Below are 13,935 nucleotides of genomic sequence, written 5' to 3'. Positions count from 1 at the left end.
GAATTTAAGCTTGGATCATGTAGAGTTTAGTTGACGAGAGGATTTCACTGGACTTGATACTAATTAACAAGATGAATTAATTAACAAAATTGCTTGTGAACAAAATGCTTCACATCATCCAACAGTACTCAACACTAATTATCCTAACACAATTACAACACCAACATGATTCAAGATTCAAAAGTAGTTAACGATATAAACTAACAAACTAAAATCATGTCCAGAATTACAAATATTAAGCTAGTTACATTACAACACCAACACTACTTAATACTAACTTGTCAGATGAACTAACAACTCAATCAGGATTATGGCTAAGAGAATCAAGTTCACCATCACTAATATCCAAATAAATTTTGGTGCATTTATTATTCCCGGTTTATGTCCATGAGAAGCATTGTGCTGCTCACTTTCAATTTTGCCCGATGAACTAGTATCGGTCGTCACCCACTTTTGCCATCCATGTTGCCCACATTTGTAATAGTATCTTCTAGGATTCTTGGTTGATCTAAAAACACACACAAATATTCTTCGTCCGCAGTCCCTACATGGTACAGGTTAAAATCTTGTATTGTCAATGCTGCTATAACTTGAGGATGACATGGAATAATAACCTAATAATCAAATTTCCTTCACTTAGATTAAAAATAAATAAATTTAACAAAAAAAACTCTCAACAAAGAGAATATTTTCATTAACATCAATTTTAAATGCAATGCCAGCATGTAAAAACAAAAGAAATAGTAGTTCATTCTGTTCTGTGAATCTGTCAAACTAAAATAGGCTCATGAAGCCAACATAACTATCATATCGAGAACTAAGACCCAACTTAAATATCCAATTGTGAGGTATTTTATTACTGCAATTGTTCACAAGCAACAAACTGCAAAGTTTTTCAACCTCTCATTCTATAATATTCCCATTAGTTGAATGGCAAGTTGGGATCACATCCTTATTAATGAGAATACAATTTAAATCATAACTGGGCTCTCAGAGATATACCCTTTTAATGTCTAATTTAATCATAATATATTAAACAAGGATTTCAATTCTATATATCCTTCAGGCAATTTATCAATTATTCCTATGAGTTTCCAGAGAACATCACAGAAATGATATAGTGCTTGTCAGTGTCAAGCAAACAATAATAAGTTAACCAGAACGCAGTATAAAGTTTTAAATTCTTGAGCAAAAATTTCAATATCGCTTTACCTTTTCAATGCCTCCTCGGCGGGATGTTACCTCGACAAAAAGACAATGAAGGTCAAGCTCCTTGCCCCCGATAGTTGGTACCCTGTGAAAGAAAACAAATCACAAGATTAGCAACTGGTTATGTTCGATATATAACCTATCAGTAGTATACATAAAGGAAACTATCAAGATGCTTAAGTATACACCCAATAAATGAAGATAATAGATAAATTCATGAAGTACTTTAATCCAACACCAGGTCAAACAACTAACAAAAGCTCGTGAAAAGAACCAAACTTAATTAAGAATGAAGATGGAGACAACAAGAGGTGTTGGATCTTCTGTTAAAGGCCCAACCATGACATGACTTGGAAACAAAATGACCTAATCCCTATAAACTTGATAAATAGATAACGTATACCTAAAATCACAAATCATCCTAAACAATACTTAATCTCAAAGGTCCTTCTCCAGCCTGTGTTTATCAAACGCCTGATTTCACACACCACCACAAAATAGAGTTAGGGCACGGAGGAGAAAAAACGGAGGAGGAGGAGGAGGAGTAGAGTTAGGGCGTGGGAGGAGAGGTCGCAACAAAATGGAGGAGGAGGAGGGAAGTTAGGGCACGGTTGTGAAAGGGGAAGATTATTACGAAAGGCCAAGTCTGCGATTTTTTTCTCTGAGTTTGACTTGGCCACATCAGCTGCCACCTAAGTCGTTCAGCGAATTCTCTGAGGGAAGTCGCTGCGAGCATCATTACTCTATGTGATAACACTACGACATGAACTATTTGCAGTGTGGTAAAGATTATATATTATTTATATGGGGATAGATTCAATCAAATTTAACGGATCACTATGTAGGCAAGAATAAACTCATGTCTTCGTCTGATCACTAGGTAGGTAAGAATCGTCTCCGGGGTAAGGTTGAGTTAGCTAGTGTGGAGCAAAGTTGCTATCATAGGGCAAGAGTTCAAATCTCGACAAAGTCGAGAAAAAAAACTCTCCTCCGCACTGACCAACTATAGTTTTCCAATTTATCTCCTCACATATGGTCGTGGGACCGACTTTGTGGAGCCACTGGGATGACAGATTCTACCCTTTTACTTCCACTAGGTAGATAACAATCAACTCATGTCTTCGTCTAACAATGGCTGAGGATATATTTTATTTTGGGTAAAAATTCAAAGATTTTTTTTTATTAAAATCATTTATTTTTTAATTAAAATAATATTTCATTCTATCTTAATTTATTTTTATTTTAAAAAATATATTTTTTTTTCTAAAATATATTAGTAACTATAAAATCATAATCGTAGGTAAGGATTATAATTTCATAACTACTGTTACTCTACAATTATAACGGCATAAATCTGGTAACTGATATAATATAATATTAATTATAAATAAATTATCTATATTATAACAATTATGATTAATAATCAAAATTGAAATAGTATTTATATTATAATAGTTATAATCCCTATCTGTTACAATAGTATTATAAATTTTAAAAAAGAAATTAAAATATATTGAAGTGAAATGAGAAAAAAATATTTTTATAATTATAATAAAAAAGATGCTCATTTTAATTTTTATTCCCCCTCTCCCTCATTTATGCTGAGTAATTTTTTTAAAATAAATATATTTATTTGCCATAAACATCATCTTTAATTGTTTTCTTTTTGTCAGCTATCTTAAGCTAGGGAAGCGTTGAATTAACAAATGTATTTCTATGTTTTTATATTTGTTTTTTTTTCATTTTAACTGATTTGAGTTTATTTATAAGTATTCAAATTTAAAAATGAATTATCTATTTTAATATGTATGGAGTCATTATATAAAAATATTTTTAGTATTCAAGTCTTAGAGAATTATTTATAAGTTTTAAACAGAATTAACAAATGAAATAGAGTTTAACTAAACATGTAAAATTTAAGAGAAATATTTATAAGTTTTATTTGGATTGCCTATCTGACGTTTAGGTAGGAAGTATCTTTGAGAAAATTCGTTTGGGATTTAAAATATTGGCATTTAGTTAGCGAAGCCGAACCGAAAATATATTTTTAAAATTGTTATTAAATTATAAGGTTTTGGATCAAATTATTATTTTAAAAAATGGCATGCTGTTATTATTATTATTATTTTTTATTTGTCGGTGGAAAAGCTCCACAAGTCCCTGATGTCGAACAATCGTGACCGACTCCCAACGCGTTCATGGTTGCCTCGGCGTCCCTCGTCATCCCCAAGAAAACGCCAAGTTACAGAGCAAACGGCGTCGTTGACCTGTCACACGAATGACATCAGTCTCTCACATGGCTACATCGCTGTACTCAACATGCATTGCGTGTACAATTCACCGCTTCTTCTTCTTCCATAAGATACATCCCAGCCAGATCCCGATCCAATCAAGCCACCGACGATCGAGATGCACGCGAAGACGGACTCCGAGGTGACTAGCCTCGCCCTCTCGTCGCCGCCGCGCTCGCCGCGGCGGCCGGTCTACTACGTCCAGAGCCCATCGCGCGACTCCCACGACGGCGAGAAGACCGCCACATCCTTCCACTCCACCCCGGCGCTCAGCCCCACCGCGTCGCCGCCGCGCCACTCCCACTCCTCGGTCGGCCCCCACTCGCGCGACTCCTCCTCCAGCCGCTTCTCCGGATCTATCAAGCCCGGACGCGGGCGGAAGATCGCGGCGGCCGGAGCGGTCGTCGGGGATGAGAAAGGGGCGGGGCGGGGGCGGATCAAGATCAAGGAGTTCGCCACGATCGAGGAGGAGGGGCTGCTGGAGGAGGAGGACGAGCAGCTTGGGCTGCCGCGGCGGTGCTACTACTTGGCCTTCGTCCTCGGATTCGCGGTGCTCTTCTCCTTCTTCGCCCTCATTCTCTGGGGCGCCAGCAGATCGCAGAAGCCTCGAGTCACCATGAAGGTTCCCTTTCCCTTTCCCCTTTCCCTTTCCTTTCCCTTTCGATCCTCTTTTTGGTATCATTTTTCCAGTTTTTTAAATACTTCATATACATATAATTCAGAAAAATGCATTTGGTTATGATCTCTGCTAAATCATCGCGTGCATCAATTAATCGTAGAGCATTACGTTTGAAAACTTCATAATCCAAGCCGGCACCGACGCGTCGCTGGTCCCCACTGACATGTCTACCCTCAACTCCACCGTCACCTTCGCCTTCCACAACACCGGAACCTTTTTCGGCGTCCACGTCAGCGACACGTCCCTCCAGCTCGACTACAGCCAGCTCACGCTCGCCACCGGAGACGTAATAATGCACAACCTTTCCATTTTTATCTCTTGCTTTTTTTGAAAAAATAAAAGCATATTTAATACATCATAAATCCCCAAAACAAAAATATTTATAAACAAAAATTGCAGATGAAGAATTTTTACCAGTCGAGAAAGAGCCAGCGAAACGTGGTGACGGTGGTGGAAGGGACGAAGGTGCCTTTGTACGGAGGCGGGCCGATCCTCTCCGGCCCATCTGGAAAGCCCAATCAGCCGAACCGGATCCCTTTAACCCTCAGTTTCGTGATCAAGGCCAGGGCTTATGTGCTGGGCCAGCTGGTAAAGCCCAGGTTCCACGTGGACGTTGAGTGCCAGGTCAGCCTGGACCCCGCGAAGCTCGGCTCCCCTGTCTCCTTGAAGAATTCTTGTCAGTACAACTGACAAAGGAGAAGCAATATATTTATAATTTTGTAATTTTTTTTTATTTTAGTAGTAGAGACAATATATTATTAATGCACTGCTTTATTATTTATTTTTGTAAGCCAACCAATTTATTCAATATTGGTCTATGATAAATTTTTGTTTGTCTGGTCAAAGTTTCTAAAGGAATATTTATTTATTTCCCTCCAACGCCAAAAAAAACAAAAAAAATCAAAAAAGGGCAAAAAAGAGTGGGAGAGATAACAAGTGAGAGAGATGAATCAGAGCAAGGATGGAATACACACAGAGAAGAGGAAGCCACGCTCCACTTCGATCGAGCGAACAAGCAAGCAATCGCTGTGTCTCTCTGCTTCCTCTCTTTGATTCGTTCCCAAGCATGCGTTCTTCTCTTTCCTTCCTTCTCGCTGTAATAATCGTTTAGCATAAAACTACTTGTGTAACGGTTCCGACCTTCTTCCTCCCGGCAGAATAAGAAGACGTCGACGACGGAGACATGGATCACTGGCATACCAAACTCCTCCTCAGGTTTCTTACCTCTCTCTTCTGGTCAGGTATCGGATTAAATCATTAGATTTGGGATTGATTTCTAACTTTTTTTTTTCTTTTTGATTCTGTTTTTTTAGATCTGTTCCTTTTTCATATATATCAGGTATGATTTATGCTCTATAATCTCGATTTGAGATGGATTTCAAAATCCTTTTTTTTAGTCTTTTTTCTAATAAGTACTACAAGGAACAATCTTCTGGAAAACTAATTAATTAAGGTTGAGAATATCAAACCATAAAATTAGTTTTATAATCTCTACTTTGATTGTCCTGCGTATTTAATATGAATAATTAAAATTAGTTTGATTGTTTTCTCAAACTCAAATGGAGATTATTGTGTGTGGTCATAACTTTCTATCGAACTACTTTATCTATAATATAGCTTAGAAAGATGAGATAATTCTAAATTGAGATATGTAATTATCTATTTTTCATAAATTAATAGATTATCAAATCGTATCATATCTTATAAATAATAACACAATTATCTAATTAATTTATGCCTACAAATTCTAAAAATTATGACTCATACAATTTGTCTGTGTTTATATTTGAATCACCAAAGAGACTTAGGGGGGTGTATTAAAACTAGACTTTTAATGACTTTTAATGACTCTTCTAAAATTTAAAAGTCTAGAGGTATTGAAATTAGACTTTTATAAACTCTTTACAAATTTAGTGGTATTCAAAATAGATTTTCAAAAGTTATAAAAAATCATGTGGTATTCAAACTTAACTTTTAAAGACTCCATAAAAGTTTAAAGGTATCCAAAATTGTAATAGATTTTCAAGGATTCTTAGAAAATTCTTTAGTATATATTTAAATGCCTTAGGTATTACCATAAAAAGTAAAAAATTGTCTTCCATTTTACCTAGAGATTTTGACGGATTTTAATCGCACTAAACTCTCTCAAGACGTCTCTAGGGTTGTCTCCTCTCACAATAAAAAAAACCTCCTCTCACGACCAAAAAATTCTCCTTCAAAGGTATGATTGTTACTGTTTCGATTGTTCTTCTACAAATTTTCCCTTATTTCATAACGATTGGTACTGTTTCAATTGTTCATCTATATATCTACAATTTTTCCCATCCTGATTGGTAGCATAAACCTATATATCTGTCTACCGTCTCTAACACAATCTCTAACGATTAGTATATACTTTTTTCAACTCTATGGGTCAACGTAAGTAAATATTGAATTATTATACGAATAGTGAAGCAAAATTTTTTGTTTGATTTCATTTTTTAATGGGTGTTTGATTTTATTTTTTCTTTTACAAAGCACAATTTGTATATGGAAAATTAATAGTAGAATTTATTATATCTCTAACAATTACTATTATATGAATAGTGGAGCAGAATTTTTTATTTGATTTCATTTTTTAGTGAGTGTTTGATTTTATTTTTATTTTATGGAGCACAATTTGTGTATAGAAAATTAATTGTAGAAACTTCATGTAAAATATTTTTCTTTTGTGGTTCATAGGTGGTTATTTTTGCATCATTCTAACTCAAAATCGACTTTGAAATGTTGCTGGTTTTGGATTTATATAATTTGGGAAAAATGGAGCAGCTGCTCTATGTTCTGTAATTTCCAATATTCATTTTAGCAAAGAACAAAGGATCAAAGAAAATATCAATTATTTATCAATTTTTATACATGATGGCTTGCTTTTATAAACATGTGCAAATATGTAACCTAGAATGTATGAACTTTGAGACATTAGGGAGAGCTTATAAATAACATAGTATTTTATTTTCATTGAAGGAGTCAATGAAAATCTCATATAATTTAATAGTGAAATTAATAAATTAAGAAGCATTTGATTGTTGAAAATTTTTTTTTCTGTTTAATTGGTTGCATAAGCCAAACTTTTATTATAAAACAGAAAGAATATTATTATATATGTGCTCATCCACCATTTTTCTATCTTATGCATGCTAAAGAAGTACTATCAATGAGAGATTCACAAGCAAAATATAATATATGGACTACGGAGGACAGCAATGAATTATTAAGACTTATGGTTGATGCTGCAATGTGAGGATGGCGTGATAGGAATGGTGTGTTGAACAAAAGAACAGTGAAAATAAAAATACTTCCCACTCTTAATGCAAAACTTGGGTGTGAAAAGACTTTTGCATAGTATCAAAGCCGTTTGAAGTGGTTCAAACAACGATATAACAACTACTGTAAGCTTATGCGTCATAGTTCAGGGTTTGGATGGGATTCTATGACAAAGAAATTCACAGCTAGTGATGAAGTATGGGAGGATTATTTTAAGGTTAGAATAATAAATTGTATATTTACAAACTGTATATTTACAATTAGAATTTGAATTACACTTATGATTTTTGTTCTTTGACAGTCTCACCCTAAACATGAACATTATTAGACTGATACTTTTGAGGATTATGAAGACTTAAGACTTGTAGTTGGGAATGGAACTGCTATAGGAAAATACGCAATTGGACTTGGAGATGACACTGATGCGAGAACCTTTGAAACACAAGAAAATGGGGGTACTAACTTATTAGATGATTACGTATTTGATCACAACAGTGGTGAATTCATACAAAGCAATAGGCAAGAATCTTCATATCAACCTCTATTTTCTGAGGACCTTGCTTCACGATTACCATCTCAACCTATGAGTTCTAAGGTTCCACAAGCAACTAGAAAATGAGATAGGAGCGAATTTGAAGCAAAATCAAGCACTTCAAAGAATATAGACCCAGATGTTTTAAATAGGCTTTCTTACACCATTGAGAAAGCATCTTCTAAGATTGAATTAGTTGGCGTTGCAGATGATGACTGTTGGGATGCTATAAAATAAGTCCCAAACTTGGATAATCGTACTCATTACAAGGCGCTTGACTGGCTCAATACTAGAGCAAAGAAGGTGGCTTTCTTGAAAATGACAATTGAAGAGCGTTTGGAGTGGATAGATTTTAAAATGAGTGAATGAGTAGTTTTGGGGGGCATAAATTAGTAATTAATGTTAGAATTTTTATTTATAGTATTTTAAATTGGTTTCTAATTATTGAACTAGTAGCGAATTATTAGCTCTTGAATGTTTTCTAGTTCTACAAGTTTTGGATTGTTTATTGAACACATCTTTATTTTGGTTATGCATGGTATGTTTTTTTTATGATTTCGTAGATGTTCTTTCATTTTAATTGTTTGTTAATGTCAGGCATTTAAATGGCAAATATCAATATGCATGAAGTAGATGAACAAATGGAAGAAGAATAATTGCAAGAAGAGTTGCATGAAACCATTGAGTCTTTGTTGATGGAAATTTCCAAGACCCTCTATGTGCTATATCAATATATAGCAAGCATACAAGACGAATATGTTCATCGTCCCTTAAATAGACAACCAATAAGTACAAGTGAATATAATTATATTCATAGAATATTAAAAGAGAATCCAATAAACTTTCGAGAAATTTATAGAATGTACCCAAACATATTTTTAAAATTATGCAAGATCCTTAGAGAAAGAACCTCCTTACAAGATACAAGACACATCTGCGTCAAAGAAATGTTTGCCATGTTTTTACTTGTTGTTGGTCATAATACTCGGTATTGCTTGATTCGTAAAACATTTGGCCGATCACATTACAATACTAGCCAAAACTTCAACAAGGTGTTGAAAGCATTGAAGAGCAATATTGTAGTAGATATGATGGTCAAACCTGGATATGCAGTGCCAGAAAAAATAAGAGAGAGTACAAGATTTTACCCTTACTTTAAAGTAAGTATGAAATTCTTTTATTATTATTATTATTATTATTATTATTATTATTATTATTAGTGATGACGATGGTGGTTATGTTATTGTTGTTGTACGATTGTATTGGAGCTATTGATGACACTCACATTCTAGCTATGGTGTCTGGGTAAGATATTAACAGTTATCGTAACCGTCATGGAGAAATTTCTCAAAATGTTTTAGCAGCTTGTAACTTTGATTTAGAATTTATATATGTACTCAGTGGGTGGGAGGGGTCTGCCCATGATTCACTTGTGTTGACAGATGCTTTATCAAGAAATAATGGGCTTAAAGTGCCTGGAGGTTTTTTTTTTCTATATATTTCTTAACTATTTATATTTTTGTAATTTTAAAGAATATATATGTTACTCATTGGTTATTTGATACTACATATATATGGTTTGACAGGTAAATATTTTTTAGTGGATGGCGGGTATCCAAATCGACGTCAATTCTTGGCTCCTTTTCGAGATGTACGTTATCATCTTCAAGAATTCACTGGTCAGGGTCGTCACCCTGAAAATGCAAAAGAGTTGTTCAATCTTCGTCATGCTTCTTTGAGGAACGCTATTGAGAGGATATTTGGTATATTTAAATCGCGGTTCAAAATATTCAAAACAGCTCCGCCATTTCCATATACAACACAAGCAGAGCTTGTATTGGCTTGTGCCGGATTGCACAATTTTCTTCGCAGGGAGTGTCATTCTGATGAATTTTCAATCGAACTAGATAATGAAGTCCCATCATCTTCATCAGAACAAGTTTATGAAGATAACAACTTTGATCAATTATTTTCTCAAGAACAACAACGAGCGAATGCTAACTCATGGAGAGAGAGTATATCCAATCAAATGTGGAGTGATATTGATCATGTTGTCAATAACAATTAGGTTTTTTCCATACAAGACTATCTTGGTATGTATTATTAAAAACTATTGATTAATGAATTATATACATTGAATTGACTTGAAGAATTTAAATTTGATTTTAATAAATTGAATAGTGATTCATTCATCATTTTTCTTAAATTAAAGTTAATTTGATTTTAAGCTAAGAAGAATTCACTTATACAAATAAATAATAAAAAGTTAAGATGTTATTGTTCATTTACTAGTTAAAAGAAATCAATAAAAAAAATGACATAATTATACAAGTTACAAAATCCATGAAAATCCAGAACTCTATGGAAAATATTACGAATGTCTATAAAAATCTTGCAAAAAAAGTCAATAAGAGTCTTTGAAATTCTGTTTATAAAAGTATGTGGAATTCTATTAAAGTCAATAGAAATCTATCAACTCTATTAAAATTTATTATTTTAAAAACTCATTAAAAGTCATTAGAAGTCTAGAATGAATACAACCCCCTTAATTAAACCCAATTAAATTAAGCTCCAATAAATTAATTTATCTAATCAACTCAGGTTTAATCAAGATAATTTATTAATCTTATTGTACTTCACTAAAAGAATAAGATTGCACTATCAATTTAATTGAAATCGCTGAAGCCTAAAATCAATAATCATATCCTCTGATTGATCGACCCAACATATTACCCCGATCAATTAGAACATCTAAAACAGGGTATTATTTCCATATTGTCCCCTATTAGATATTCATAATTATTCAGTTATGATCTTCTCTTTGATAGACTCATGTGGTCGCATCACATAATAAATTCAATAAGAATGTTGAAATACTGAGCTCAAATTTTACTGTCGTTTAAAAGAACTTGTGAGTTCATGATCATACATATTGACAAGGTGACAGATTCCATATTGTGAATATATGTTATTTGTTATTTCACTTTAGTTCCCAAAACATCGAGATATTGACCAATGGTTTGATCTCGCCCATTGATATCTCAAATTAAAGAACTTCAAGTTAGTAATCAAAGTTTATTATCAGCTCAAGATTGAGGTGGTACGTATGATAATCAAGCGAATTTGAATTAGTATGGTCAAATCAAATTCAAATCACACGTGGTCCAGTCTAATACAACCAAATGTATCCCTAATTTTATTAACAAGCCAAAGATAGACTTCAATAAAATTGAGACTATTTTGTCAAAATAATTTATCTTTATTTATTTATTGATCATGGACAATAATTTTTTTTTGAACTGAATTACAAATTGACTCTTTCCGTGTTTAACGATTTAAACACTCAATTTATAATAATACAACAATCCAATGGACATATGCAATGCTCAAAACAAGTTTATTTAAATAAATAAATAAAATTATTTTAATTTCAAAATGTCTTAACAAAAGTACTCGATGGACACTATACTATCGAACATTATTCTCTCACTCGCCCTAAAGTAAATGAGACATGTCTAGTACACCCATATTTTGAATATGTTCCTCAAAAACTCTAGCAGTTAAGCTTTTAGTGAAAGGATCAACCAAATTTTCAGCAGATGCTATCTTGCACACTATCACATCTCCTCGTTGAACATTATCCCTCACTAGGTGATACTTTCGTTTAATGTACTTTCTACGTGTTGGTGTAATCGACCTATGCTTGATCGGTACGATCACGGTTTTGATGTGTGTGTCAAAGAGTAGTTAGGCTTTCATATGTGTTTGATATGTGTGTTTGAGTCTTGCAGGACTTGGTGAAACACACATGAGAAGCTTGATGCAGCTAAGCTTGGGAAGCTCATCCTAGGGCTCGGATCCTTGAGTCGGTGAAGGATGGTGTGGAAGACATCCGAGGGACCGCCGGATGAGGAGCAACAGAGTGGAGCCGAGGGAAGCGGACTTCAAGGCAACGTGAAGGATGATACGGAGAGGAGTCATGGGCTCGGGTGCATCTGAGAGACGAAGACCAAGGAAGAGGACTTCAAGGGCAACTTTAGAGAGGATAAGTGTGTGTATGTAACCAGATGCAGTCTTAGCAGTCGACTGCTAGTTTTAGCAGTCGACTGCTAGTTTTAGCAGTCTACTGACAGCGAATAGAAACATTCTGTTTGCTCAGCCAGCAGTTACCAGTCGAGTGGTGTAGTCGACTGGTGCAGTCGATTGCCAGTTTTATCAGTCGACTGGTAAATGATTGTTGGCAAATCGTTGGTGTTGTAAAGTAGTCGTTGGCTACCTCCAATGGTAACACCAGTCGACTGATGATTTTGTTAGTCGATTGGTGTCGAGATGAGTTGATATGATGATCAACTCTCTCCTCTTATTTATAGAAAGCTTTGGGGCTTGAAGGAGGTTACTCATGCTTGTTGAATAACTCCTAATCTTTGCCCAAAGCTTCCAAGTCTACTATCTTCCTCCCAATCCTAAACTTCATCATTGTAAAGAGGAAGAGATCCTTTGTGAGAGGTTTGTGTTGGATCGAGACCGTGCTAGGGGGGGTGAATAGTGCTCGTGGCTTTCACGCATTTCGTATTCGGAAAACTATCGAGTAAAGCAGCGAAATAAAAGAGACACAAAAGAACACCAAGATTTATTTGGTTCGGAGCCTTGGGCGCGACTCCTACTCCAAGGCCCGTGATCGTTGATCATTTTCGGTGGGCAACAACTATAATATCATTAAAAGAGTACAATTGGATTTTACAATTTGAATGCACAAGAAATTATACCGACAGTAACAAATTGTAAAACTGAAGTTTCAGGTTGTCGGTTGCTTGTCGTAGCTTAGTCAGAGCATCTCGTTAGCAGCTTATAGCAAAAGGATTGCTTGTTTCTTGATTCCTCTAGCTACTGGTCGAGATGTGCTTTTATTGGACGTTGAGGGCACCTCCAATGCCTCATGGAGGCGCCTCAAACGCCAAACTCTATCCCACTTCCTGCGCTGAGATAAGCCTTCGCGTTGCTGCCTCTTATCCGCTTGGAGGCGCCTCCATCAACCACTGAGGCGCCTTCAAGCCAGCGTCCAGGGCGCCTTAGCTGTCCTCGAGGGCGCCTCCAAGCCCGCTGCGCGGCCAACCCACCTTTGCATCCGAGGCGCCTCTAAGCTCCATGGAGGATTCCTCGGGTATTGTTCATCCGAGGCAAACTTTGTGTTTTAGTCCCTGTAAAATATGTTAGTCCCAAAAATATCCTGCAGCACAAAGTTAGTACATAATACACATAACAAAGTATTTGACAGTCATCGGACTGTCTGGTTCTGACTTCGGATTTCAAACCGGAAACCCTAGGTCGAACCGACGCCTACTGTTCCTTCTTCCGGGGAACGCATCCTCACCTACTCCACTCAGGAGAGCCTGATGTCAGCTCGGTCCTTCAGACCGACTAGACTTTCCGCCTAGGGTTACCACCTCCTAGGATCTAGCGTTACCCCCCCCCTAGGATTTTTCGCCACCTAGGGTTACCTCCCCCTAGGACCTAAGGTTACCGCCCCTTAGAGTTTTTTGCCACATAGAGTTACCTCCCCCTAGGACCTAAAGTTACCGCCCCTTAGGGTTTTCCTCCACCTAGGGTTACCACCCCCTAGGACCTAAGGTTACTGCCCCTTAGGATTTTCAACCTGCCTAACCTAAACTTAAATTTACCGAGATCCGCTGGTCCGATCGACCGCGTCATTCCTCCAAGACTTCTCGTTACCTAAGGTTACCACCCCCTAGGGTTTTCTCAACCTGGCTTCACTCACCAGGACTCAGTATTCAACTACCCAGGGATCAAGTCCTCCAAACCTATCCACCTAGCTTCCACGATATACCGAGATTTTCCTTCCCTAACCTACAACTAGGACTCAGTATTCGGCTACCCAGGGATCAGATCCTCCAGACCTATCC

General features: G+C 36.0%; 2 protein-coding genes and 1 pseudogene across 2 annotated transcripts; all 3 read left to right on the top strand.

The window, feature by feature from the left end:
* The first annotated feature begins 3,403 nt into the window (after window positions 1-3,403).
* On the top strand, window positions 3,404-5,016 carry LOC121996148. The gene is made up of 3 exons (XM_042549992.1): window positions 3,404-4,122; window positions 4,280-4,465; window positions 4,579-5,016. Exons 1-3 carry the CDS (start codon window positions 3,619-3,621, stop codon window positions 4,867-4,869), a joined length of 981 nt encoding a protein of 326 aa, XP_042405926.1. The 5' UTR covers window positions 3,404-3,618; the 3' UTR covers window positions 4,870-5,016.
* Window positions 5,017-7,615: 2,599 nt separating this feature from the next.
* LOC121994690 (uncharacterized protein At2g29880-like) lies at window positions 7,616-8,101 on the top strand. The gene is made up of 2 exons (XM_042548641.1): window positions 7,616-7,699; window positions 7,811-8,101. Exons 1-2 carry the CDS (start codon window positions 7,616-7,618, stop codon window positions 8,099-8,101), a joined length of 375 nt encoding a protein of 124 aa, XP_042404575.1.
* A 1,004-nt stretch (window positions 8,102-9,105) lies between these two features.
* On the top strand, window positions 9,106-10,082 carry LOC121994688 (annotated as a pseudogene).
* Window positions 10,083-13,935: the final 3,853 nt, after the last annotated feature.

This window comes from Zingiber officinale, chromosome 6A (genome assembly GCF_018446385.1).
Source record: "Zingiber officinale cultivar Zhangliang chromosome 6A, Zo_v1.1, whole genome shotgun sequence".
Classification (NCBI taxonomy): domain Eukaryota; kingdom Viridiplantae; phylum Streptophyta; class Magnoliopsida; order Zingiberales; family Zingiberaceae; genus Zingiber; species Zingiber officinale.
Note: the sequence above shows the minus strand (reverse complement) of the source record. Positions and strands in the feature narration are given on the sequence as shown.